At 39.2% G+C, this 27891-nt stretch overlaps 1 protein-coding gene across 1 annotated transcript in view; it reads right to left on the reverse strand.

Annotated features, from left to right (window-relative positions):
- Positions 1 to 2775: 2775 nt before the first annotated feature.
- LOC373517 (primary mesenchyme specific protein MSP130-related-1) overlaps positions 2776 to 27891 on the reverse strand; it is a 28408-nt gene continuing 3292 nt past the window's right edge. The window contains 10 exon segments of the mRNA NM_214641.1: positions 2776 to 2960; positions 3708 to 3832; positions 4911 to 5173; positions 6730 to 7010; positions 7373 to 7438; positions 8226 to 8432; positions 11980 to 12097; positions 13068 to 13209; positions 13895 to 14132; positions 16100 to 16309. Coding sequence (NP_999806.1) covers positions 2860 to 2960; positions 3708 to 3832; positions 4911 to 5173; positions 6730 to 7010; positions 7373 to 7438; positions 8226 to 8432; positions 11980 to 12097; positions 13068 to 13209; positions 13895 to 14132; positions 16100 to 16309 — 1751 coding nt within the window. The 3' untranslated portion in view covers positions 2776 to 2859.

Here is a 27891-nt window from a genome sequence, read left to right on the forward strand (position 1 = left end):
AGTATCCTTAATATTGTTATTATATATTTTAACATAATTTGTATATATACATGTTCATTGACATTTTTGTTTATATTAATATTTTGTGACCTTTCACATACTTTCAAATTCTAGACGATGTACATGTATATTGCAGATTTGTTTTTCTCTCTGTAAAATCAAATTAAATGTTGAGACCAGTTCACGCTTCCCTATCAATTGCTTACAAAGAAATACCTTGTAAAAAGAGTGTAATGTTCTTCACATTACACTAAATTCTCTTAACAATATTGAATTGGCATCATTCATAAACTAGTAGAGGAAAAGGTTGAGTTCTAGTAGAGATGAAAATAATTTGTGATCTTTTTCATTCTGCTCATGTCAGTGTAAAAGACATGTCATAGGAGAGGTGTCCCTAAAAATGATTACTCGTCAGACGCCCTCATATTCGAAATATGAAAAGGAATAGCTGTATTTGTTTACACCATGTCACACCTTTGTTTTCTCCCACATACACATTTCTGTGTGCAGTACATGTGACTGTCAGCTAGACTGGGTCAGTTTCTTATCCCTTTGATGAATTCAAAACCTCATAGAATACGCAGATTCGTATGGGCCACATAACCAACCTGTTTCGTATTGCTTCCAGACTGTTTCTCTTACATTGAAATCGCATGACCAAAACTCAACTCATCTTTAAATGGAAAGACCGTTCTGATTTAAAGTTGGGTGTGATAGAAGTAGAATAATAAATGTAATGAAAGAGGAGTTGATAGTTTAAGCAAAATTTGATTGAAGAAAGACAAATTTATGGATTTTTGAGGTTGAAAACAATCAAACACAATGATATACAGTAACTCGTTGACGTATCTATCGAGGTCCTTTCTCATTTGCTCTGTACTAAAAAAAATCACCCCAGATGCAATCAATGCACTCGTGTTTATAAGCCACCCCTTCATTAGACAAATCTATTCCCTTATCAACAACGGAAATAGTAAAACATTTTTTTCTGTACAAAATAAAAGGAAGATGTCCTCATGAGATTCGTTATATAAACCATTTCCAGTTTGAGTTTCACTGCAACTTCAAAAATTCACAACTGAATGATATGTCAAGACACATAATGTCTTGGTATTTTGAGTGTCCCCCCCCCCCCCCCCCAAAAAAAAAAAAAAATCCTTCAAAATGGTTGAAAATGTAGCGAAAGATTAAGTTGAGCCATTTGAAATACAATGATTGGGCATTGTCAACAAACTGGTGTAATAAAAGCAAAGCAAGAACTTTAATGAGAACTTTACAAAAAGACATTGATATGACAAGTTGACCATCCAGTATGAAAGTGTTGTAATTCAACACTCGCTGGAGGTAATTTTACCACATACATTATACTTTCGTTTCGTCAGATATGAAGAATAAAAAGTAATAATTTGTTTGATACGCTTATGGAGTAAATAATCTAAAGAATGTCTTTAAGAAAAGTACATGTAGATTAAGAGTTTGGTTATTTTATTTTTATTAACATATGTGATTATTAATACTATCCTTTAATTATGTCATGTGATACATTTTAAACTATACTTAACGTTTATCATAATCTGCAATAAATTCAAGATAAACACAACGATTATTTATCAGAGCATCCATTAAACACAATCGCAAGGCTTTCGAGAAATCAACTCAAAAGATATTTCAATACCGTCATATATATTCCAAAGAAATCATATTTGGTTTACCTAAAACCTCATTCTAATGGTCAATTGGTGATTTACAAGGCTATTGAAATTAGACCCTACTTGAAATTAATTGAAATCAAGTTGATTTTCCGAAGGTCTTTGCAATCACGTTATCGGAGTATACTTTGTTAACAATTATAAAGCTCAGTGTCCGAAGTAAGAAATAAAGAGGAGATCATAGGGAAGAGAAGGGGGATGGGGATAATAAAAAGAACAGGAACAAGTTTCTCGAAACCGTCATGAGTCTAAGTTCATGGACATCCCATGGAAGCGTGTTAACTCTGAAACACACGTTTCAATGAGATGTCCAAGAAGTTAGACTCATGACGGTTTCAAGAAACGGCGTCCTGGATACTAATCGGGGGAGAGAAAGAGAAAATGGGAGAAGATTTGAAAGGACATGAGTGAGAATGCAAAATGTAGAAGAGGGGAGAAAAGACAGACGTAGTCAGCGAGCATGATGAACAAAATGGAGAAGAGATCGTGAAAAAAGTAAATGTCTGTAGTGAGAAGTGCAAAATATTACAAGCAGATCAAAAAATAGTAGCATACGTAGGATCCAAGTTTTGCTGATGACCACTTAGTTACTGAATATACCTAATTAAAATGCTTATAAATTCATATGTAAATCAACCGTTCGGTTACCAGCATGTTTCAAACATGATAGTATAAAACCAAAAAGCGATGCGCTCTACTGAATTCAATAATATATACACTACATTCCTTCACAAAGGGCTATTTACAGCAATACATGAAATGTTTCTCTTGTTTAGGTATTTTAAGGTATTAACATATTTCTAGATATTACATGTACAATACAATATACATGGGTAAGTTGAAAATCAAAATAGGACACTTTAATTGATTAAACAATGGCTTGAACCTCTCAATGTTTCAAGTTTAGGGATTGTAAAGTTTATTTTCCTTATTGAAATTCCTGGGATCAGATCAAATGTGGTCATGCAACAGAAATGGACACAGTTTATGAGGAAATTTTTGCCCTGTCTGTTCATGCATCTGGTATATTTTTTAGGGTTCTGAATCGAAAGTTATTGGGGTGAACCACAAATGTGGAATGACTGTTTCACAAGTGTTAAAGAATCAATAATCACGTGATCAGTATATTCTGAGCATACAGTTGTGAGGTTTAGTGACGTAATGTGACGTACAGAAGAGTCAGGATTGAGAACAACAATGACAATGTCGTAGAGGGCGCTATGCATCCGACGCCTCCATCAAGAGAAGTTCCTTTATCAAAAAATGAGGATGAAAGAAGAGAAAAATGAGCGTTATTTACATTTCCTTTAAATTCTGGGTATTCTTTTTATCAACATTTATGATTTTTTTTCTTCTTCAGAACCAAAGTTAATAATCATATCGATTTCGAATAAATGGACGCACCGCCGGATTAAATGTTATTGTATTCACAAATGCGCCTAACCTTGGTTCATTGGTAAAAACTTTCTGGCCATTTGAATGTCTCAATTTAATTTCTGGAATGTTTGAGAAAAAGATTTCTTTGGTATGATAAAATGGAGTGTTTCTCTTTTCAATTTCTTAAGCTATGTATATAGTAAATGCACTAGGAAAGAAAATGCAAAAAATACTAACAAATTTCTACTCTAGATGAATGAATCTCTATTTTTTATTTTCAGTTCTTATCTTTTTTATCTCAAAAACACGTTGGAATCCACCACCCGCCCCCCCCCCCTCCACCCCCGCCACAAGGTGCTCCAATATAAAACTTGATGTCAAGTCAAACACTACCTTGGGTATACATATTTGTCTACAGCGTCAAAAGATAGATAAAAACAATGTTATTGATAATAATAATAATAATTGTGTTTACCCAGGGAATCATCATTATCATCAATGTTGTTCATCTTGTCAGAGATACATGCTATTATTACCCCAGTTATTGCCAGGTCCCCTTTTTCTTCTTTTAATTGCGAGATGATTTGATATATATTACGACACCACCATCGATGAACTTACTCTGTTGTCTGAGGAGCTGAGCCCTTGGAACTTCAGAAATTCTATAAAGGTTGACGGTGCCACTCACTCTACTGGTAACCAACACCATAGGGGGGCGACTACGGCTCCTATCAGCGGGGACAAACCTATTTGAGAGAGAATAACAATCGTAATTAAAGGTATACTGAGATGCATCGCCGTACGTGTTATCAGTGTCTGTGATATGATGTAATATTGAAGCCCTAAAAAATTGCGCTTCAAAATGATCATGAAATGCCTCAAAAAAGTGAAAATCTATGAGTGACCGGTTTGACCATACTTATTTTCCCAATAGATTATTGTTATAAAAAAAACATGAGGAAAACGAAAAATGAAATTTCGATTTTTAATCATAAATATCTTGATAATGGGACAGGCGATCGGTTTGTAAAATTCATGGGATTCTTGACTGACCTAAAGGTTTATAATTATGATTGCAGCGTGTGCTCCATCCAGGATTTTTTTTCAGAATCTGAGGCAATGTTACCGAATCATTTTAAACAGAGTATTCCCTTTGAGTTTATCTAATAATAATAATAATAATAATAATAATAACTATTTCTTATATGGCGCTTTTTCAGGAGGGCCCTATCAAAGCGCCTTACAGATATATATACTATTACCCCGGTCATCGGATTCAAGGCTTACCCGCACACAATGTACGCACATTCTCCACTCCCTGGGGGCATTCCAGAAATGAATACCAAATACAAGGGTACAAAATACAATTAACCTGTTTACTTTTATTGTAATTTGTAGATGTTTCTTTTAACAATACTTGATGACTGACGAAAGTATAACATTTCAATCAAAATTTCCAACCTCCTTCGTAATTTTTGTTCTCATTAATACTTCTCAAAGTTGTTACTTTATTTTTTTTTCTCTCTAGAATACACTAAACTCATATTCCAAGCTAAGTGTATGGAAAACAACATTTTAAGAATTTTCCTCTAATGTAGGTCCGCATCTCTAACTCTAACCGCTGTCAGAAAGGAAGGAATTCATTGACTGTTTTTTTTTTTACTCAAAGGAACTGCCGATAGGCCCTGGTGAATAAAATCATGAATTTTCCTACAAAAAGGGCACAAGTCACATTCTAATTACAACCCCATCCTCTAGTAGTAAACTCCCTTTGAAGTTTGAATATATTAATATAACAGAGAAAATTGATGAAGAATATCTTACTGAATTGAATCCGGGTCTAGATTGCCGATGCCGTGGTCACCGACCGGCTTTAGAACGTCAGCGCGGTAGATCTGGTTGTAGCTCTTCATCACATTGCCGCGAATATCCCCGTCCCTGTAGACAGATTCGAAGTTCGGCTGAGTATAGTTACCTAAGAGAGGCACGGTGAAAATACCCAGGGCGTTCGCACCTTTGATGCCGACGATGATCACCTTGTGGGTCATGTTGTATTGACCAATTGCAAGCGACTGGCATTCGGGTCCCTGCAAAGAAAAACCATAGGATTGTTAAACGTGAATGTATCTGCAGCGGTAGCTCCTTATAAACGCTCGGTTCAGATATGACGCGGTAAACCGTCGCAAAAAAAAATAACCGCTGCAATTTTCTTTAACGTGTAAATACACGTGGGTGACGTTGTATTGGCCAATTGCAAGCGACTGGCATTCGGGTCCCATGCAAAGAAAAACCATAGGATTGTTAAACGTGAATGTATCTGCAGCGGTAGCTCCTTATAAATGCTCGGTTCAGATATGACGCGGTAAACCGCCACAAAAATTAACCGCTGCAATTTTGTTAACGTGTAAATAAACGGTAATCGTACGCGACAAAGGTCTTATGCGTATTCACTGAGCTCTTCGCTTTCAAGAAATATGAAGCATATTACACTTGCGACGCTTTTGCTTTAAATGAATTACATTAGAACTTTATTGCGTTTGAACAAAGCGATTACATATATATCCCAATGTTGTTTCTGGCCACATTTTCCCTTTTTTTCCCCCTTGGTTTTGTTTCTCGAGCCTTATCGGTAAAAAAAAAAATTATGAATGTTTAAAACTTGACGAATACCAGGGCAAAGACTTCAGAAAAATAAACCCAAGTGCACTGTCAATACCCTATATTCAAAAGAAGACCTGTTAGAATTACGCCATACGTCATTGTGATGTTCACACATTGAAAGGCCAACGCTTTTGATATAGACCAGTTTGTAATTAACACATGGTACAAAATGAACCGAATATCCACACCTCTTCTAAACATAGAGAAGTCCCACAGTGTGCATTTTAGAATAATTGCTGTCAAAGTCATGGATGTACTTCGTGAATACATTTTGATATCCCTGTGTTCCATGGAATGTAACGTCAGTGAAGAAATAAATAATGAGCGCATACATACATGTAGATATTATTCTTTCGGACAATTAAATGACGTTTCCCTTTCTTCTTCCTGCCATCACCTTTCACTTCAAAAGATAAATACCACGCGAGACACCGGCCTATTATAAGGGTACGTTACCTATTTGAATTTAAAATTTGAAGTTGTCTTGCTGTACCTGTTTGACTTGTACTTCACATTATCAAATAGAATTTTAATTATCCTTCATCTTTATTATTTTGTATAACGTAGGAATTTTCGTTAGCAGAATATTGAGAATGTTTGAATCTTGATCAATCAAATAAGCCACATTATAAGCCGATACAATCTGCGCATGGGCAGATAAATTTAATTTGTACAAAACTGCAACAACAAAAAACATCGATAAGACTGCTGGATACGTGTTCGTGAAAGTTTTGTCATCATTATCCATCTATTCGACTTCGGTACATTATACGATACACAGGTGGAATTATTCTTTTCAAGACGGCAAACAAAAGGTATACATGAAACACCTCCATCGCTTTGGAAGTATTGATTCTAAAATACACAAAGTGGGACGTCTCCATGTTCAAAAGATCCGTGGATATTTGCGGGTAATTAATTTTGTACTAGTGCTATCTACAAAGTGGCTTGTTGAATTTGAATTTGATTAGTGAAGAATTACCATGAAGGGAGACCAACTATCCCATCGTCTGTTAATGAGGTTACTAGGGATAACTAATTGCTCCATGACCTCTTGGTTTCCGAAGGGTGGATGGTTGAAAGCGTTGGGGTGTAAGTCTTGCACCCCCTTGGAGATTGAATCGCCACTGTCCCACACCAAGTCCAACCCATAGGGGTTTACTTTGAACATCGAGATACCACGCCCACCGAAGAAGACTGGTCTGTCAATCATCTCTGATCCTTGTTCCTGGAGACCATCGACTAAACTGATACGCAGCTGACCTGAAAAACAGTCAAACTCAGTCTTGAAAGGGCACATTCGATGGATTTAAAAAAAATGTTTTATTGATGAAAGTCATCTGAATTGAAAAATCATATCGCTATAAGATAATTATGTATCTCAGTAATTTAAATATACAACTATTGTATTCGACCTGACGACTTCGTGCGATAGATGCAAACAATCTCAACTGGACTTCGGATAGATCCTATAATAAACTCATTCGCATGAATCATTCGTATATACCAACATGTACGTGTAATTATACAAACGCTCTCTACCATAGAAAAGGCAAGAACGTAAAAAACTTCCTTTTAACCTTCTATACTTTAAAGTCTATAAGGAAAAATAGAAAATATCTTACCGAGTCGGGCTGGATCAGTCATCGCTCTTCTTACTTCGGGAGCTACACGTTCAGAAATTAAATAATCTAAAAGAAAGGGAAATTGTTTCAATGTTTAATATGACTATCAGGTTATTTCGCACACGTCAAAGAATTATTAATGAGTTCACGATCGTGTCAGGGCAATTTTGAATGTGCCTAACTAACGCTAATAATAGACGAATCTAAATTTTCGGCGTTACTTGAACTGTATTAAATCCATTTGCTCCATGCACTCAGGAACGACATATTACGTTTGTTTATTACAACTTTTCTTAACCAATATTTATGTAAGGGTTAGGGTTAGTTTCATAAAGGTTAGGCTTAGGCCAGGGGTATTTCATTGCCAGGTGGGCCAAAAATATGTTTAAAATTATACTGCGGGTCTCCGAGTCTTACACATTTGTACCAATGGCCCTACTAGGGACCAATCACTGGTTTCAGATATCATTCTAACTTAAAATAGTTGCAAAAATAACTATTTTCATTGATGAAGTTATTAACATAGACATTGAAATAATACGTAGAAGTTAAGTGGTTGTATAATGATAATAGTTAATTATGAAGGACAAATTTTGGACGAGGGAAGCGAGCGAGCAAACTTGAAGGACTGATTTCGTTTTATGTATCGATTTATGCCGATAAAAAGGAACCAAGCATCTATTTTGGGATTTACTTGATATTAGTTGCATCAAATCGCCTCACATAATTGTGTGCCATGTGTTGCTATGAACCAAGGCCCTATGGTCAGGGTTAGATATTCTACGGTTATTCCAAGCAGAAATACCTAATTTTCAATGAATATTAAAAGTAATATAACAAGTACAACCCATACCTCCGGCTAGTTCTGCCGCCTCTTCCATCTCCGTGTATTCAGTTTCCACCTCGCAACTTTGGCATACGTAATTTAATGGGGCGCCCTCATTGGCTGTGATTAGGAACACCTCACCGTTAATATCCATCATTTCAACGGCATCTGCTTGAAGTAAGCTTTCGATCGGATAACGATTAAACTTGATTCCTCGCCTTGGTTCATTTTGTCCTTTACAGAAATAAAACAAAAATGAAAAATTCAATTAAGCAATTATCAAACAGTTGCATTCGATTGATTATACCGAATGATAAAGGATATACGATTGTACGATCAATAGTACGCTTATACATGTTGAAATGTAAACGGTTTTGAAAATAAACGTGACACTTTTTAATAACGATTTAACATTTAAGTTCGAACATTTTAATCGTGAAGGGCTACAAACTCAAATGGGGTAAAAAGTATTTACTATCTATTTCATCAACGAAATCAAAATAGTTTATCAATCCAGTCAATAAAATCTGTATGTTAACAACAAAAAATCAGAACGCTACAAGAACACTGGGCACCGATCTGACTTTCTCATCACCTTTCACCACCCGTGTCATTAATATTAACGATAATTGATATTTGGTTTTACAAAAGCTGTTGTGAAATCGAAGCCTTATACATTAATAGTTGTTCACCCTAAGCTGTACAAATTGCACACGAGAAGCACGGGTCCAAAACAATATGAAACATTTTGGAAATATAATATCAGGAATTCCGTTGTCCCCTCTCCTCCTTGTATATTCCTCTTAAAGGTAATACAAAGTTTTGGTATGGGGTCATGAATTTGGTTCAAATGAACATAATAGACGCATATGCGGTCCTACATTATTCAGTGATTGTTGTCGCGGATAAAATCGAGTCTTAAGTTATGAAATTGTAAATAACAAACTCTCTATGTTGTATAGCTCCCTCTCAAGGTCAAGATATAAATTAAGCTATAAAACAATGTTTCTTGACTAAAATCTACCAATTAGTTGTTCTCGTTCGGAAATTATATACCACAACTACATACTCTGAGATTTTCATGGTCGCAGCTACCATTGAACGGCCATAGGAGCTATTTGAAATTTATCAAAATTTACCGGGAGCACCGGTAAATCTTTATATTCAATTTTTCTCGAAAGCAGAAGTGTTTAAGGGGCTAACATTTCTGGTGTTTTTAAAACATCCACAGGGGCATCCAAATATATCAAAATTGTAAAGAATCACTATCCTATGGTGGCCCTGAAGGGACATCGCGAATAGACTAAATCGTGAAAAATATGCGATAAAATTCATGATATCGTCAATTTTATCGCATATTTTTCACGAAGAAATTCACGAAATTGACGATATCGTGAACTTTATCGTGAACTTTTCACGATGATATTGACGATATCGTGAATTTTATCGTGAAAAGTTCACGATATAAAGTTCACGATATCGTCAATTTTATCGTGTACTCTATCGTGTACTCTATCGTGAACTCTCCTGACGGGCGCTTCGTAAACAAAACCAGCCATAGCTGGGGGAGACAGAGAGAAGGAAAAAAGGGAAAGGGAAAGAGAAGATAAAAGGAAAGAAAGAATAATAAGAAGAAAAGAGGGAAACGGGGGGGCGAAGGGCTCTTGCCTCCTCCTCACTCCCCCCCCCCCCCTCCCCGCCAAAAAATAAATAAGGAGAGAGAGAAGGGAAAGGGAAAGGGAAAGAAAATATAAAAGGAGAGAAAGAAGAGGAAGAAGGAAAGAGGGAAACGGGGGAAGGGCGAAAGGCTCTTACCTCCCCCCCCCCCCCCCCCCCCGCCAAAAAAATAAATAAGAGAGAGAGAGAGAGAGAGAGAGAAGGGAAAGGGAAAGAAAGAAGAGGAATAAAAGGGAAACAGGGGAAGGGCGAAGGGCTCTTGCCTCCTCCCCCCCCCCCCCCGCCAAAAATAAATAAGAGAGAGAGAGAGAAGGAAAGGGAAAGAGAAGAAAGAAAGAGAAAAACGAAAAAGAGGGAGAATAGGAAAGAAAGGAAAAGAAAGAAAAGAAAGGAGACAAGAGCCCTTCGCCCTTGTTTCCCTCTTTTCTTATTCTTTTTCCTCTTTTTTCTTTCCTTTTATATTTTCTTTCCCTCTCCCTTCTCTTTCCCTTTATGGCGGGAGGGGGAGGGGGAGGTAAGAGCCTTTCGCCCTTCCCCCGTTTCCCTCTTTCCGTCTTCTTCTTCTTTCTTTCCTTTTATATTTTCTTTCCCTTTCCCTTTCCCTTCTCTCTATCTCTCTCTCTCTCTCCTATTTATTTGTTGGCGCGGGAGGGGGGGGGAGGAGGCAAGAGCCCCTCTTTTCTTCTTATTCTTCTTCCTTTCCTTTTTTATTCTCTTTCCCTTTCCCTTCTCTCTCTCTCTCTCTCTTATTTATTTTTTGGGCGGGGGGATGCAAGAGCCCTTCGCCCCCGTTTCCCTCTTTTCTTCTTCTTCTTCCTCTTCTTTCTTTCCTTTTATCTTCTCTTTCCCTTTCCCTTTCCCTTCTCTCTCTATCTCTTATTTATTTTTTTGGCGGGGGTGGGGAGGGAGGAGGCAAGAGCCCTTCGCCCTTCCCCCGTTTCCCTCTTTCCTTCTTATTCCTCTTCTTTCTTTCCTTTTATATTTTCTTTCCCTTTCCCTTCTCTCTCTTATTTATTTTTGGCGGGGGGGGGGAGGAGGCAAGAGCCCTTCGCCCTTCCCCTGTTTCCCTCTTATTCCTCTTCTTTCTTTCCCTTTCCCTTCTCTCTCTCTCTCTCTCTCTCTCTCTTATTTATTTTTTTGGCGGGGGGGGGGAGGTAAGAGCCTTTCGCCCTTCCCCCGTTTCCCTCTTTCCTTCTTCCTCTTCTTTCTTTCCTTTTATATTTTCTTTCCCTTTCCCTTTCCCTTCTCTCTCTCCTTATTTATTTTTTGGCGGGGAGGGGGGGGAGTGAGGAGGAGGCAAGAGCCCTTCGCCCCCCCCCCCCGTTTCCCTCTTTTCTTCTTATTATTCTTTCTTTCCTTTTATCTTCTCTTTCCCTTTCCCTTTTTTCCTTCTCTCTGTCTCCCCCAGCTAGGGCTGGTTTTGTTTACGAAGCGCCCGTCAGGAGAGTACACGATAGAGTACACGATAGAGTACACGATAAAATTGACGATATCGTGAACTTTATATCGTGAACTTTTCACGATAAAATTCACGATATCGTCAATTTCATCGTGAAAAGTTCACGATAAAGTTCACGATATCGTCAATTTCGTGAATTTCTTCGTGAAAAATATGCGATAAAATTGACGATATCGTGAATTTTATCGCATATTTTTCACGATTTAGTCTATTCGCGATGTCCCTTCAGGGCCACCATACTATCCACCCAATTTTCAAAATTTCCCAAAACTTTGTATTACCTTTAACACCTGAGTGGGGAGTAGGGGATGAATACGAAGGCATGAAATTGAACCTATGAACATTTCAGATAGGATAGGATTGAGAACAAGAAGGGAAATGATACTTGATGGCTCAGTAGTAGAGCAGTGGTCTCGTGACCTAGAGGTCACGGGTTCGAAACCTAGTCGCGCTATAGTGCTCTTTTGTAAAGCATTAATTCTCATTAACAATTCACTCGGAGAGGACTTAAAGCCGTCTATCCCCTGGTTGCTTACTAACAAGCATACATATGCTTTCTTAGCAGTCAGGTAAAACAAACCAAACCAAAACCAAACTCGTTAACGCCCCTCTGTCTCTCAACAGAGATTTGAATCTTGTACTCACTTGTCTTAGCGTCCATAGTGCTGGCATCGATGCCATAATTGGTCCAGTTCTTGAGTCCTAGAGGATGAATGATGGCAGTCATGTTTTCGTACCATACCTCGGCAATAGCATTATTTTCCTGTATTCCAGCAATAAGAGAAATGAGAATAATACCAAAAAAGAAAAGTTATGAAACTTCCATCTCATACATATTGATAAGTGATAAATCGATAGGGCACAAAGGCTCATGCTCTTTCCCATTGAATTGGGAAAAATACGGAAAATGGGGAAAGAGAGAGAATTAACAGGAGAGGGTGGAAAGGGAAAGTGTAAAGAAGATGGTTGCTCCTCCAACACCCCCCCCCCCCTAATCACTGGGTGTCTTGAGTCGCATGTCCTCTACCTAGTATGATTAGTTTCTTCCTAATGCTAGTGCCCCCTAAATGGCTGGAACAATATGACGCCATTGACGATAGATGCTCTTCCTTCTTTAAATTAAGATGAAAAGATGTCAACAAGTCTAGAAAGCACGAAGTTCTTTGGCAAGACATTATTCTAAATTTGCCACTCTCCACTCAGGTGATGTCAATGGTAACCCGCCGGGAGGAGGACATTCCTTGAATGCTTGAGCGCCTTATCAGGGTAGCTCGGCTATTGACATTTTAGTCGTTTTGTGTTTTGGAAAATGGGAGAGTCGCATGGCACTAATTCACAATGACAATACCGATTCATTAAATTTGACATTCACATTATATATGTATATCATGATTACAACTTTCAACAATTCATGACTTTTTTTATTACTTATGCCATTTCATTGAAACTTCCACCTGCTTCTCGATCTTATGTTTTCTGCTTTACTTTCAGAGCACTTTGCCTCTTAAAGCCCCTCCACAATAGTTTGGCCAGGAGGGATTAGACCTCCTTGCATGGTCACTGACAGGTGGTTATCGCATCAAATCAGCTCTCAATTAACATACGAAAAAGGGAACCATGTGGACCAATAGTCACGGATTAGGCATTGTTTGCTATATAGAGGACGAAAGTAGCTATAAGTAGTGCAGTGGGGCTTTAAGGTTTGATTTCCTTTAACTAAATCGCCTGATTACCTGAAGGGTGACCCAAGCTGTTGGTTGCCATGGATCAAGCGTGACATATTCAGGTTCAACGTTCATAGAGAATGTATGTTGCTCTCCATCCATCTGACCTTTGTATGGGTTGCGGATAAACTGCTGTTCCATCAGAGGTGCTCTGTAAGTAAAGAAGAAATATGATTCAGTAAAGAATGACTTAATTGAAACAATATCCATGGTAATTCACCGCTGCTTTCCCCCGACATTCATGCATTCCCACCCCGAGGCGAGATGCCGAGGGTAGTATCAAACCTGCCGCATGGTTGGTGCAGCTAAAGCCCTGAATCAGCTACCGAATGAAAGACATTGAATTTGAGAGCTACTGAATTACGTGTTATTTCTGCGTCCTCTTTTCTTTTTCGTTTATTTAGATGTTATTATATGTGTCTTTATTGCCAGTGGTAGCACAATGGTTTTTAAGGGGTGCAGTTGTATAAAGTCTCTGTCAAGCAAAACAAATAGCTTTCGAAGTGTCACATGAAAAGTGTTATGATGAAATGATTATTATACCATATGGACAGTAGATAAATTGGACATTGGACAAACTGTGAAGAAGACCGACTGGAATTAGACTAAATGAACAAAAGAACAAATTGGATGTAGACTTATGGAAGATAAGACCAAATGGAAATTGGATCAAATGGTTAATAGCCTAGATGGGCATTAGACAAAATAATGTAGACGAAATGGTTGTTAGATCGTGTTGATAGCAGACGGGTTGGGTGTAGACCATATGAAAATAGACCAATTAGGTAGTAGACTGACCGGTTGTAGACCAAATGTAAAAAAACAAAAACACTTACAGTGCAGGATCGTTGAAGAGTCGGAAGTCAATGTGCCTGACGTCCGATCCGTACGGCATAGGTTGACACATGGACAAGGCAGGGTTGACGAATGTGTTGTTAATGCGTACCACACTGACGGTGCCTTCTGGGTTCACAAAGACCTCCTGCTCAACGTTCTCTGCTGCTGGTCCCTCGTTGGCGATGATGATGGTGTCGCACTTGTAGTCGAATTTCAGACTCTTAGGGTTGCTTCCAACTATTAAAGGAAACAGAAACACACAAATGCGTTGGGATTGTTGTGATGATTAGGATTTTAAATCCATTATGAAGAGACTCAAACATATGTTTTTGTTTTGTTACTGCTACGGTTGTAATTGACACGTCTGACCCCTATATTAATGTATCCTCATCTCTCACTACACTGCTGACCTAACTCGACTTTCGAAGAAATACCGGTAAACGATTAATTTGTTACTAATTATTTCTTAAAGTCCAACATGTAAAATTTCCCCATTTTCATCCATACTGGTCTTTCATATCACAAACAAATATAGAGCTTTTGGTCAGATTGACATCGAATTCGGCTTCGATTCCGAAATCTTATGCGAGGCCGCTTGGCGAAGATTTTCTAATTGTTAAAGGGGTGGCCTAAAAATTTCAGTAGAGGGTTCTCTATAAAGCTCTACAATTTTGCTCGGTGTCGCGGCACGAGTATTTCTTGACAATGCCGTAGGGGCGAAAGGGCATCCCCAATGCCCCCTCTTTTTTAAACTGTCAAACTGTCATCATGATAGTTTTTAGATTCTCCTTCTGATAACTGATAATGTGGACATTTCTTTGAACATGTCGCTAATATACCACATTGTGGTTATAGGGTAGAATTTGATTATCCTCAGTCTCTTTAACTGGTTAAAAAATAGTTTGTTGTCAGATTTTGTTTTATACCCCTTATAGCATTCACTCGTACTCATTTACGCTACAGCAGGAACACCCAGCTCCTTGTAAAACTGTCAACCTCTAATGACATAGTGTAGGAAGCAAGAAACACATACATTTCCCTGGTTTTCTAAACCTTTAGTATAATTACCCCATTTTCAAAAAATCGTTCGCAAAATGGGCACTTCTCAATGCATCATGAATCAAACGAGAAGGAAACGGAGCCCTGTTCACTATCAATTTCAACAATTGTTATCCCAGACTCTCCATATCCCCAAGTATGCGTCAATGTGATGATATTATCACCATCGCATCTGTGCACCGAAACGGGGAAGAAATCTCCCTGGAAAACCCTCAAAGCTCTTAGTCACCTTCCTACACTATGTCAACATTGTTTAGGAGTCTTTGACAACTGATTGAAGTAGCCTCAAATGCATCATCGTTTGGCCTTAATACATGACTTCTTAAAGATACATTCAGTTATTTGAAACTCAACATCATTATAAAGTTGGAATGTTGATAAAACATACATTTTATCCTTAAAAGAAAAAAATGAATGCCTGTTGGAAAAACTAGAAGCAAAGGCATTCGTAAGTGTTTAAAACTACAAATGTCAAACTTTGTACTGTTCACAGTGTCGGTACACATGACCACTGAGGCACCGGAACCCGCAAGTCACAGCCAGATATAACATAACTCTGTTCTAAAGATGACATATTAAGTGTAAATATTGTATTACGATAATATTTCAGTTCTCTTTATAAATGTAAATATTACAATTACACATGGTGATTTGATTGTCATGTACACAAAAGTGCCGACTGCCTAGGGAGTATTCCTACCGTTTCGCAACGTTCACATGCATGCATGTTGGTCAATGTCAAAGGTTTTCCGCTATCCTCAAAGGTATCCACTGTCTTCTAGGGTTCGGAGTGGCAAGGGGCAAGTGTGATCGTTTAAGAGCGGGTAGCATGGAACCGTTTTTGAAAATTTACCCGATCTGAACTTGATATGAACTGACTGTGGAAGGGGTACAGACGAGATGGACATATTGAGGACTGTTTGTGAACGAACTAGGATCGTATTATAGACACTTTTTTTTTACACATTCTACCCCGACCACAACCCATTTTACGATTTTCTAGGACGGTTCTAGAACGTAGTAAGAACTAGTTTGGCGTGATGGAGGCCTTAGCTCTTTGACAGATGACACACTTATTATGAAGCCGTTGGAGTCTTTCCCTATTTTCCTTTCTGATACCACCCATCCATCCAAGAATTACGTACCTGTTAAGTTACACAGGCTGCCGAAGACCGGGTACTTCTGGTAGATGTGTACCATGCCTGGATCAGTGCGACTTCGCCTAGGTCGACTCGTGAAGGCTACCAGGTTGCCACATTCTGCGATGTCTATGATAGGGTCTAGAACGCGTAACGACCTCACGATCCTGGGTCTTACGACGTCGGTGAAGTTGATAACATGCAAGAGGTTATGCCCTGTAATTGAATGAAAAAATATGAATCATATAACAATTGTCTCACTTTATTTTTGTGTTAAATGTTAAACTAATTTTCAATGGAATCGACGGGTACAAACAAAAATTAACATTCATATAAGAAAACCGCATAGAATTTACCATACATATGGAAAATAGGATATAAGTAAACGGTGCATGAATCTATATGTATGCACCGTTTACTTATATGGAAGGCTGTGTGTGCGTGTGTGTGTGAGCGTTTGTAGGTTGTTTGTGCGTGTGTGATCGAAGAAATCGAATCGGAATCGGGAGATACCATTTTATTTGTTAGCCTGAAGGCATTTGCCTGGACATTATTCTAGTCAGAGTTAAGTACTACTACTACTACTACTACTACTACTACTACTACTACTACTATTACTACCAGGCGCGGATCCACGGGGGGGGGCCCACGGGCCCGGCCCCCCCCCCCCCGAAAAAAAGGAAAGGAAAGGAAAGGAAAGGAAAAGGGAAGAAAGAAGGGCTAAAACACGAGTTAGGAGTGGACCCAGGGCCCTCACCTATCCGTATATAGGCCAAGCTCCCGCGGTTCAGCTGGACATGCGCCGAGCTTTGGGTTGTTTTCAGGTCAAACTAGCCCTAATTCGTGTTTTAGGCCTATATATTATGATAGAAACAAAATGCCGATGATCTCTCTACACTAGCGTACAAGTTACAACGTTCAAAAATATTTCAGGACTCGGTTAACTTCAGGTCCATCTGCCAAATCATCATGCTGTTACACAGTGTACAGGGTCCGCGGTATGGCGGGGCTCGAGCCCCCCCCCCCCCCCACCCCCCCCCCTCTTATTTGGAAAAGTATTTTAAAGAGAAATAGAAAGAAACCAACCAAGGGCAAGGCCCCGCAAAAAAAAATTTCCCTGCAAAATGCGAGACCACATATTTTATCTACATAAAAGCGCGACTTAGCAAACGTAATTAAGGAAAAAAGCACGAAAAAATAGCAAATGCGAAAAGTAAAAACACGGAGGCAGTTCGCGGATTCATAAAATTAGTTCCGTAAAAGTGGTCGTAAAAGCCTGATTTATTCAGAAAATTACCCATTTTTATCGCCAGAATCTGGGTAAAAACACTGCATTCAGTTGAACATGTGCACAGAAGACGACCTGTCAGTCTAAATTTTTCTTTTTCAATCTGCCCATAATATTTATTATATGTAAATGATACCGAATAAAATTAGTCTCATGCACATCGTTTATTAGTGTCACAGATGGGTTGTTACTGTTACACTAAATGGACAGATTGGATAGATGCGTAAATCATTAAAAATTAAAATCAGTATACGATGCGAAAAGGATTCTTCTCCAGCTTCCGGAAACCAACCTGGGATTTGTGTTGTGTCCTGCAGGACGTAATTACTCACCTCTTTTGCATAATGTGTGCGTGAGATTTGGTTCTTTCTTATACGTGCCCCTTTTCATCTCCGATGAGTGCATGCCCTTATTAAAATTTGAGAGGTGCCCCCTTTAACTCTGTAATAAGTGCCGCTTTTCATCTCTGATTAGTGCCATTTTTCTTCTGAAAATTGCACTTTTTCCGTTGTCATAAGTGCCTATTTTCATCTCTGGTGAGTGCCCCTTATTAGGTGCGAGGAGTGCCCCATTTTCACCTCTGGTAATTCCCCTTTTTACTTTGACATGTGCTCTTTTTCATTTCAAATAAGTGTCATTTTCCCCTTTGGATATGTGCCCCCTTTTCGTTTCCCCATAAAAAGTGCTCCTAATTTAAAGGGATTAAGAGGAACTTTTCTTTAATTTCACCCAAGTGTGGCTCGCTACGCTCGCTCGTATTTAAAATTGATATAATTATGGTTCATATTAAAGATCTTTTCAGTCTTTCATGATTAGATTGTGCTTAAAACCCCATCGGGATTTTTTTTTCTTCTTTATAAGATGTAATTTTTTTCACTGCGACCTCACAAATCCAAATTTTTTGCTCGCTCGCTTCGCTCGCTCGCAAAAATTATTCTTACCGGTTCTAGGACAATTACCCCCTGGGCAATCACCCCCCGGAAAATTACCCCCCGGAAAACTACCCCCAAAGGGCAATTACCCCCTGGAATATTACCCCCCGGAGAATCACCCCCCGAGGACAACTACCCCCCAAGGACAATTACCCCCCCCCCCCCGAGGACAATTACCCCCTAGGACAATTACCCCCGAGGACAATTACCCCCCGAGGACAATTACCCCCGAGGACAATTACCCCCTAGGACAATTACCCCCCGAGGACGCATAATAACAGTCAATGGGCGATCAGCGGGCCATGTCACACATGGCTGAAAAGACAATATTCTAATTAATAATTTAACATATTTCCCACATGCCTATAACAATGAAACTTCACAGAATTGTAGTTAAAGGTATGCTTGAAAGATATGTGAAATAAAAATTTAAAAATATTGTTCAGTCTTTTTAAAATAAATTTACGAAAATTGCTATTTCTACCAACTGACTGCTGTTGTGTGTGTGTGTGTGTGTGTGTGTGCATAGGGCAGACTGTGTGCACAGGCAGTGTGATCACCCTATTAGTATCCTAATTTTATGCTTACAGTTTTCCAAATTGTATCAACTGGTATCAACTGGTACCAGTTGAGACCAGGTGAAAACAGTAGATAGCAGTTTGAAATCCTTACTGGTTTCAACTGGTATCAACTGGAATTTCGACCTGGGAAGTAGGCCTGCAGCAAAATGGGATATTTTGTAGCACAGCAGATGTACAACATGTTCCGACATCCAGGTGCGTGTTGAAAGTATGCTTAATATCCTCTTTCAAGAAATATACAAGAAATTTGTATTTAAGACTACTATAACAGTAAAGAATCTATCCCCCAAACCGAAAGAAATATAATACCTTTCACAACGGATGCTAGAGATATTAATCTTGGCGTTATTCTGTAAATTATCATATCAGGAAATAGAAGCTGTACGTGCATTTCGCAATTCTTATGTTTATATAACACAATTACTTTCACTGAAGTTTAATGACTATTCGAAACAAGAAATCAGAGGATATATTCACCAATGCACTTCCCGACAGGCCGGGTGCGTGTTGAAAGCATACTTGAGTTCCTCTTTCATGAAATATAACAAATTATCAGAAATTAGTATTTAAAGATAAAGTAGAGTTCTGGTCATGCGATTGCATTGTGAAAGAAACGGTGTGGAATCAATAAAAACAGGTCGATCATCTAGCATATAAGTATTGTTGTGTACTCCAAGGTTCTGGATTCAGCAAAATGATACGAAATTTGGCCCAGTCTTGGTAAAGTTGCAATCACTGTACACAACAAGATGTATACGGGACTACATGAACATGTGGCATTAAAATCCGTCCCGATTTTTATGATTTGACATGCCATTATTAAAATATTAAGGCATTTGAAGAGCCATGCTTTTCATGGAACACTTTTTATCTGATTTTCTTCCACACTTGCATAGTCAACAATGATAAATTGCTCACAAATTGTTTTGCACCTCTTCCAAGAACTCAACGGTTCTAGGACAATTACCCCCCTGGGCAATCACCCCCCGGAAAATTACCCCCCCGAGGACAACTACCCCCCAAGGACAATTACCCCTCGGAAAATTACCACCCGGAGAATTACCCCCGAGGACAATTACTCCCCGAGGACAACTACCCCTCTAGGATAATTACCCCCCGAGGACAATTACCTCCGAGGACAATAACCCCCCGAGGACAACTACCCCCCGATGATAATTACCCCCCGAGGACAATCCCCCCGATGACAATTCCCCCCGAGGACAATTCCCCACGTGGACAATCAGGATTCAATAGCAAAATACGATCCGACACATTGAGAGATGGCTACGATCCCCTGCATGAACCCATATTCTTTCAAATACTATAGCACGTTGTCTTCCTCATTACTACACATTTCCCTTTCACTATAATTTATGCAACGCCAATGCGGTTGCTAATTTCCACGAAGGATGTAAGTTTTAGGTAATTGTCCAGCGCTTTTCAAAATGCATAGAAATACATTTCTCTGGAGCAGCGTTATTTTAACTTTTTGTTAGTCACGATACCCTCTTAAGAAATGAAAAGTTTCTCCCAAATCCCAAAGTCTTTGCAGACTATTAATTTTGCATGGCTCTGGCTCTCGTCAAGTGCTATGCACACACGTATGGGCACATTTAAGAATAAAAAGGAGAAGACATTTTCAAACTGGTAACAAATTAGTATATAATCCCCACACTAGAAACTATTTAAAGTACTGTATGCGGGCACCTTGCCGCCGAATGTACATAAATAAAAAGTGATATATTTGGTCATGACCTTGATACACGAATATGAGGGTATTCGGGCCTCTCGTTGCCCTTATTTGCCTTGCTGTCAAAATATTGTCAGCGAGCGAGAAAGGAAGACACTTTAGTATCTTCAATTTTAATTTTCTCATGTAATCACATATTTTAACCGTTTCTGGTATTAGATTTTTTTACAAAATCAACGTTTTCCAAATCATTCTCTTGCGGCACCCCGGTTGGAAAACGCTGTGCTGGAGTTAAACAATCAAATGAGATGAATTACCAGAGAGCGGATATTTATTTTCTTTTGACATGGCACCGTAAATATAACTTGAAGGCAATTTCTATTTCAAAATAATTTAACATACACGACTACTTCAGCATGACAACAGAAATAAATAGATAACGTGAAGAGAACCTTAATTATGGATCATGACATGGATGAGGGCCCATTATACATACAAAGACAAATACACGATCAGCTGATTAAAAAAAAAAAAAAAAACCAAACAAACAAACAAACAAAACAACAAAAAAAAAATCGCCGAAGGGGGGGGGGGGGGGGGGGGGGGGGGGGGGGGTTTTGTTCTAAAATACACACATACACAAAAAACTAAAGGGGTTTAACCCCCAACCCCCCCCCCCCCCCCCCCCCCCCCCCCCCCCCCCGCGTACGCGCCTGCCTAGAGGTACCGGTGCCATGAATACCAGTGTCCTAAAGACTTTTTGTCACAACGGGGTACTATGCGGACTGCACACATAGTCCCACTTCTTGTGTTTACAGTCTTTTCCTCCTATCATAAATTTATGCTGGAAAAAGTCACAGATTTTAAATGATATCCTGGCAAAAATTATACACCAAATCGCACAAATTGAGTTTACAAATTCGATTTTTTTTTTTCTTCAGCTTTTCAGGGGGACACATCCCCCCTCAGAATCCCCCTGTCCGCGCAAGCGCGGAACGCGGCGCTGACGGGCCGCTCAATATTTTCTCACAAATTGGGCCCCCCCCCCCTCGACGCCGGCTGGATCCGCCCCTGATTACTACTACTACTACTACTACTATTACTACTACTACTACTACTCCTACTACTGCTACTACTATGATGCTGCTACTACTACTACTACTACTACTACTACAAAACTACTACTACTACTACTACTACTACTACTACTACTATTACTACTACTACTACTAATGATAATAATAATAATAATAATAATAATAGTAATAATAATAATATAGGATTTATAAGGCGCCAAATCCACTAGGGCAATACATGACAATGTATAAACACATTTATACAAAAATACAATATGACACAAAAAGATACAAAAAATCGGATCAACTAAAAGCAAACAGGAAAAGATCAGTTTTAAGGCTGCTTTTGGAAGATTCTACTGTAGGAATATCTCTGATCCTTCGAGGTAAACAATTCCAGATTGATGGCTAAGGATGAGCGAAGGCTCCCCCCCCCCCCCCCCACTTTGTATTAGTTTTGAGAACATAAGTATCTGGCAGGTGTGTAGTAATCAATCAAAGAAATATTGTACTGTGAGGCAAAGCCATGAACAATAATGAAACATAAGCAAAAGAAGTTTGAAAGCAATACATTCTTTTATGGGCAACCAATGGAGTTCCTTGAGAACCCGTGTGATGTGACTTTGTTTGTTAGAGAGGGTAACACTTCGAGCAGCGCCATTCTGCAATTCTTTGTAATTTGACAAGCTGATTATGAGATTTCGACGGTTGTTATATTGGAGATTGATATGAAAGGGCTGAAAGACACAATGATTATCAGAAAATGCTAGTTTGCTACTATAAATACAAAAGCCGATGTGGCGGCGAATATCCATGTATTTCACGCTTGAATTTGACATCCACGGTGTTATGTAAGCGTTGAGAGCAGACTCTTTTTTAGATACACTGTCGTCCAATTTGATCCAAACTTGACCAAAAATTGTAATAACACTCATTTTGGAATAAAAATATACCGTCGGTATAAATTTGTGGATAAATAATGTGTTAAAATGTCATTTTTGTTTCTTTCCTTTCTCAACGCATGTACACAATGGTGTCTGAAAGTAATCATGAAACGTTTCTATTCGTACCCGTTTGTGGTTCATAACTTTATGTCTGGTCAGTACACTTTGATTTTGGCTCAGAACCCCAAATAAGCTCGAGAGTACTTTTCAGAGTTGTCGGTTTGCGCTCATCATGACGTCATGAGATAATCACGCGTATTAGAAGGGAGGAGACGCTTAATGGTGTGGTTCGGAGATTTTCAATTAAGACAAAATCATTGACTTAACGCATCCCGTCAGATTCGATTAGGTTGATGTCCTGCAATGACTCTGTTAAACCAGAGAGTCAACCCATGTCCATGGTCAACCTATACGCAGGTGAGTGTAACATAATACGAAATCCAGGGTGACACATTGCTCTGGTCTTAATGGCGATCATGACTCAACTCACTGTATTCTCTATGGCAACCTCATCCTATTCCTTTGAATTATTCTCTAAGTTGTATTTATTGGATGAGTTTGTTGGGGCGAGACATTTCGACGCGATGGCTCAGAGGTTATAGAGCGTTGTTCTTACCAAAACAGAAGGTCTTGGGATCGAGACCCTGCAAGGCAGTGTGTTAGTGTTAGAACTAATAACCGATGTTTAAGTAAAATTCCACTCTAGAAAAGATCACATGTGACGTCACTCCCTCTTTAGCAAGTTCTTGTATTTAAAATCCGGATGAAACTAGTAAACATTCGTTCATGTCAATTCGTTCATGTCAAGTTGGGCTGGCCTCAAACTTCTAGGGCGTCGAAGGCTGCCATCGTATTCTAAAACTACCCATTTCGAACATTTTTATCAGCCTTGTCGCTTAATTCTTAAAAGGACTTCATTCTTTTAAGCCTATAATCCAGCTAACAATGGAAGTTATAAACTGATTCAGCCGAGGACGCAGGTTCGAAACTGAGTCACGTCTTTCGGATGGTGACGTTAAAAAGTCGGTCCTCAGACGTAAATAATCATATATGATTGATACACGTCTGTAAAAACCCAATTACGCACACACACACACACACACACACACATACTTTCGTCTTTTATGAGCATATGGAAATTTAACTACGGGCATGATTGACGTCACTTTTGAGCCTAAACTAAACATCGGTCAATGATATTTTCATGACCAACCTAGTGTATAATAAAGCTGATGTATGGAGTACATCAGGAATGTGAATTAATATTCAAATATTATATAAACATGTATTATTGTTCTGCTATTGTATATATTACTATAATTGTTATTATATTTGCTATTGAATTTGTGACCCTGCCTATTGTCAGTCGAGGAGGAAATATAGTTTCACTTCTTAAATTTCCAGGTACCTTGTCTGTCGGACAGGCAGAGTACCTGGAAATTTTCCGAATAATTTATATATCTAATTTTCTTTTACTGAAATATAGATGACTTATTTTATTTGACTATGCTTCACAATATGGCACACTACGGGCTTCATGTACTTTATATATAAAGGTCGGTATTAAGGAAGAGGGTAACCAAACGATGTACCGGAGTGTTGGCTCAGTCAGTAGAGCGTCCGCCTCACAACCGGGAGGTCGTGGGTTCGAACCCCGGCCGCGTCATACCAAAAGACGTTAAAAGATGGGAGTTGTTGCTACCTTGTTTGGCGTTCAACAATAAGGGATAGAGCAACGTCGATCTGGCGCTGCTCAGTGGCTGCCGGACTCACGATCAATTGGGCAAAAAGAATTTCCGTTTCGGTTTAATAAAATTTGGATTGGACTATTAGGCTATTATAACTATTATTATTATGGTCATTAATAAGTTAGATACCTTCCTGCGAACTAATCTGCCAAACTTACATATAAGCCCCAGTCCCATATAAAGCCGGACCAGCACGGACGAGCACGGACCACTCCGGACCATCCCGGACCATGGTCTGGAGTGATCCGGGATGGTCCGGGATGTTTTGTTCAAAAAAGTGTGATGCTTTAAAAGCTACAGTCCCATATACGTCCCGGACCGTCCCGGACCATCCCGGACCCCATCCGGGGTGATCCGGGATTCGGTCCGTGTTGACACCGTGTTGGCACCGGGGTGGTCCTGGATGGTCCTGGATGGTCCTGGATGGTCCTGGATGGTCCTGGGCGGTCAATAACTCACTCCCGGACTGCCACGGATCAACACGGACCGCCCCGGCGCCACTACGGATGACCCCGGACCCAGCACGGTGGCTACACGGATCACCCCGGATCAAACTATTGTCCCGGACCGTCCCGGACCACCCCGGCAGTTTTTGACCGTCAAAAACATCCGGGGTCGACTCCCGGACCGCCCAGGACCATCCAGGACCATCCAGGACCACCCCGGTGCCAACACGGTGTCAACACGGACCGAATCCCGGATCACCCCGGATGGGGTCCGGGATGGTCCGGGACGGTCCGGGACGTATTGCGAAACTGATACTCGATGTAACTCAATGGAATTCATGTAATTGGATTACAGGAACCTAATGCCAAGAGAAATAATATTACAAACTAACTCCGTTTTCTTAATTGACATTTTTCGTTTACCCCCTTATATAATTAGAATTCAATCTAAATAACCGGCAGAGTTGTAATAAGGGCAATGGCCTATGCAGAAGCCCCCCCCCCCCCACCCCCTCCCTGATCGCAGGCCCGGTGAAGTCAATTAACACTTTACATTGTTTAATTGGCCCTTGTCGTAACAGGCATAGGTAGGAAGAGAATGACTTAAATTAGATATCTTTTTTAATACCTATCTACAATTACAACGCCACCCCCTCCTTCGGTCTATGAACTTAGTTTCTAGATATTCAATATGAATTTGGCATGCATCTTTTATCGAATTTAGAAGACAAAAATAACTATTGCTATAATTTTAGACAGGTTTGGAAAATTGATTTTGAAACGAACATTCAGAATATTTTTTTTAAGAAGTTGAAATGTTTCATGATTCATCACGTGCACATTTTCACTTCTGTTCTCGAATCGACTGACGTCATTGAGGTGACAAATAAACTTTAGAAAGAGGCGAAAATCTATTTTAAATGAAAGTTTTATCTGATTCCTTGAATTCAGGCCAAAAAGTGCAAATACTCTCCTCACATAAGGAAATTGGAGCATAAGTTTTATATTTTGGCCAGACAACGTGTGGCTTTTATGGGAGTTTTTTTCGGAAAGGGGAAAACAAGTGATAGCAATCATGACATGATTATTTAGTCTCTTAAAGTTAAGCTTGGTTAGACTGGATGTCGTCCTTGAACAAAAGCCAAGTTACAAACTGCGGGTATTGTTAAAAATAGCGACATATGTCATTAAAATCATGTAATTGTGGTTAGAAGTGAACTTCACGTGGTATTCTTTCTCAAAACTAATAGTAAATGTAAAACAGGAATTAAAAAAAAAAAGGTTTAAATTGTTAGGCATGAAAGTGCTAAGCAATGATAATTTAGTTTAAAGTACCTAACATTATCATGTCAGAGTTGATACTAAAGCTTTAAAGGTAATACAAAGTTTTGGGAAATTTTGAAAATTGGCTGGATAGTCATTCTTTACAATTTTGATATATTTGGATGCCCATGTGAATGAAGTGAAAGCACCAGAAAATTAAGCCCCTAAAACACTTCTGCTTTCGAGAAAAATTGAATAAAACAATTTACCGGTGCTCCCGGTAAATTTTGATAAATTTCAAATAGCGCCTACGGCCATACAATGGTAGCTGCGACCATGAAAATCTCAGAATATATAGTTGTGATATATGATTTCCAAACGGGAATAGGTAATCGGTCGGTTTTAGTCAAGAAACATTGTTTTATAGCTTAATTAATATCTTGGCCTTGAGAGGGAGCTGTACAACATAAAGAGTTTATTATTTAAAATTGCATAACTTTAGACTCGATTTCAACCGCGACAACGATCACTGAATATAGTAGGATCACAATGCTTCTAATATGTTCATTTGAACCAAATTCATGACCTCATACCGAAACTTTGTAATACCTTTAACATTTTTCATTATTTTATCGGGCCTTTACCATTACACATAATCAAGAAACTAGAGGCGGGAAAGGAGAAAGAAATTACTTCTTCAATTAGTAATATTACTACAAAGCTATAAAGTAAAGATCCCTCGAACCAACTTGAGCAATCTTGTGCAGGGTCTCAATTTGCAAATTGTCAATGTCACTACAACCGCCATGAACGCCATGACAAGGCAAGGTTGTAGGGATGTCCTATAGGGGAGAAGCAGATTATGAATGACCATATATGATGGGATTCTGGCAAAGAGAATGTGGAAGTGGTTTGAGGCAACTGTTATATTAAAGAAAGGTTACCGCTATGGTTAGTCTGTTAGACATATTTTAAGCCCTGACTTTCAATATGTCATTCCACTCCATCAGACCCTACTCCCCCTCCGACATATGACGAACTTGGACAGACTGGCAAAAATCAGATTCATATCACCCTTCTACAAATGTCATCTCTCTATATCTGTGGCAGCTTCTATGTCTGTCCCTCTGTCATTCTCTCTCTCTCCCCCTCTCTCCCTATCTCCCTCTCTCTTTCTCTCTCTCTCTGTCCCTCTCTCTTCCCTATTTTTCTTTCATCAAATTATTGTCCTCCCACAATGACGAATTTTCTATCTCTCGGTCAGTTTGCTAATGTACCCTTCTCTCTCTCTCTCTCTCTCTCTCTCTCTCTTTCTCTCCTTTTGCTCCTTCATCAGAGAAAAAGGACGAATTATCTGTATATTTTTCAACTGCTCTGTCTATCCCTCTGTATACCCTCTATATATCTCTCTATCTTTCTCTCCCTCTCCCTCTATCTCTCTTCCTTCACATTCTTGTCCCCTTCCCACAATGATGAACTTCCGGTTCGTTTGTCAGTTTGTCAGTCTGTCCCTCTGTCATTCTCTCTCTCTCTCTCTTTCTCTTTCTCCCTCTCTCTCTCTCTCTCTCCTACATCAGATTCTTCTCTCCCCCTCCTCCCTCCTCCATTAACTAAAACAAATATGATACCAAAACTTATATTTTGCATTACAAACCTATTCTGCTTTACACCCTTTCTCGTGTGGACGACTTGAAACATAGCAGCATATGATATTAATTGCCGCTTACTCACCCAATCACAACTTGCAGACAGGGGTATTCTTAAAGAGTTAGCCGTATAATTGGAAACGCTTATCCATATCTTGAGTCCATACAGGCACTGAAATTGATA

Source organism: Strongylocentrotus purpuratus, unplaced genomic scaffold (assembly GCF_000002235.5).
Source record: "Strongylocentrotus purpuratus isolate Spur 01 unplaced genomic scaffold, Spur_5.0 spur5_scaffold_16, whole genome shotgun sequence".
NCBI classification, from domain to species: domain Eukaryota; kingdom Metazoa; phylum Echinodermata; class Echinoidea; order Camarodonta; family Strongylocentrotidae; genus Strongylocentrotus; species Strongylocentrotus purpuratus.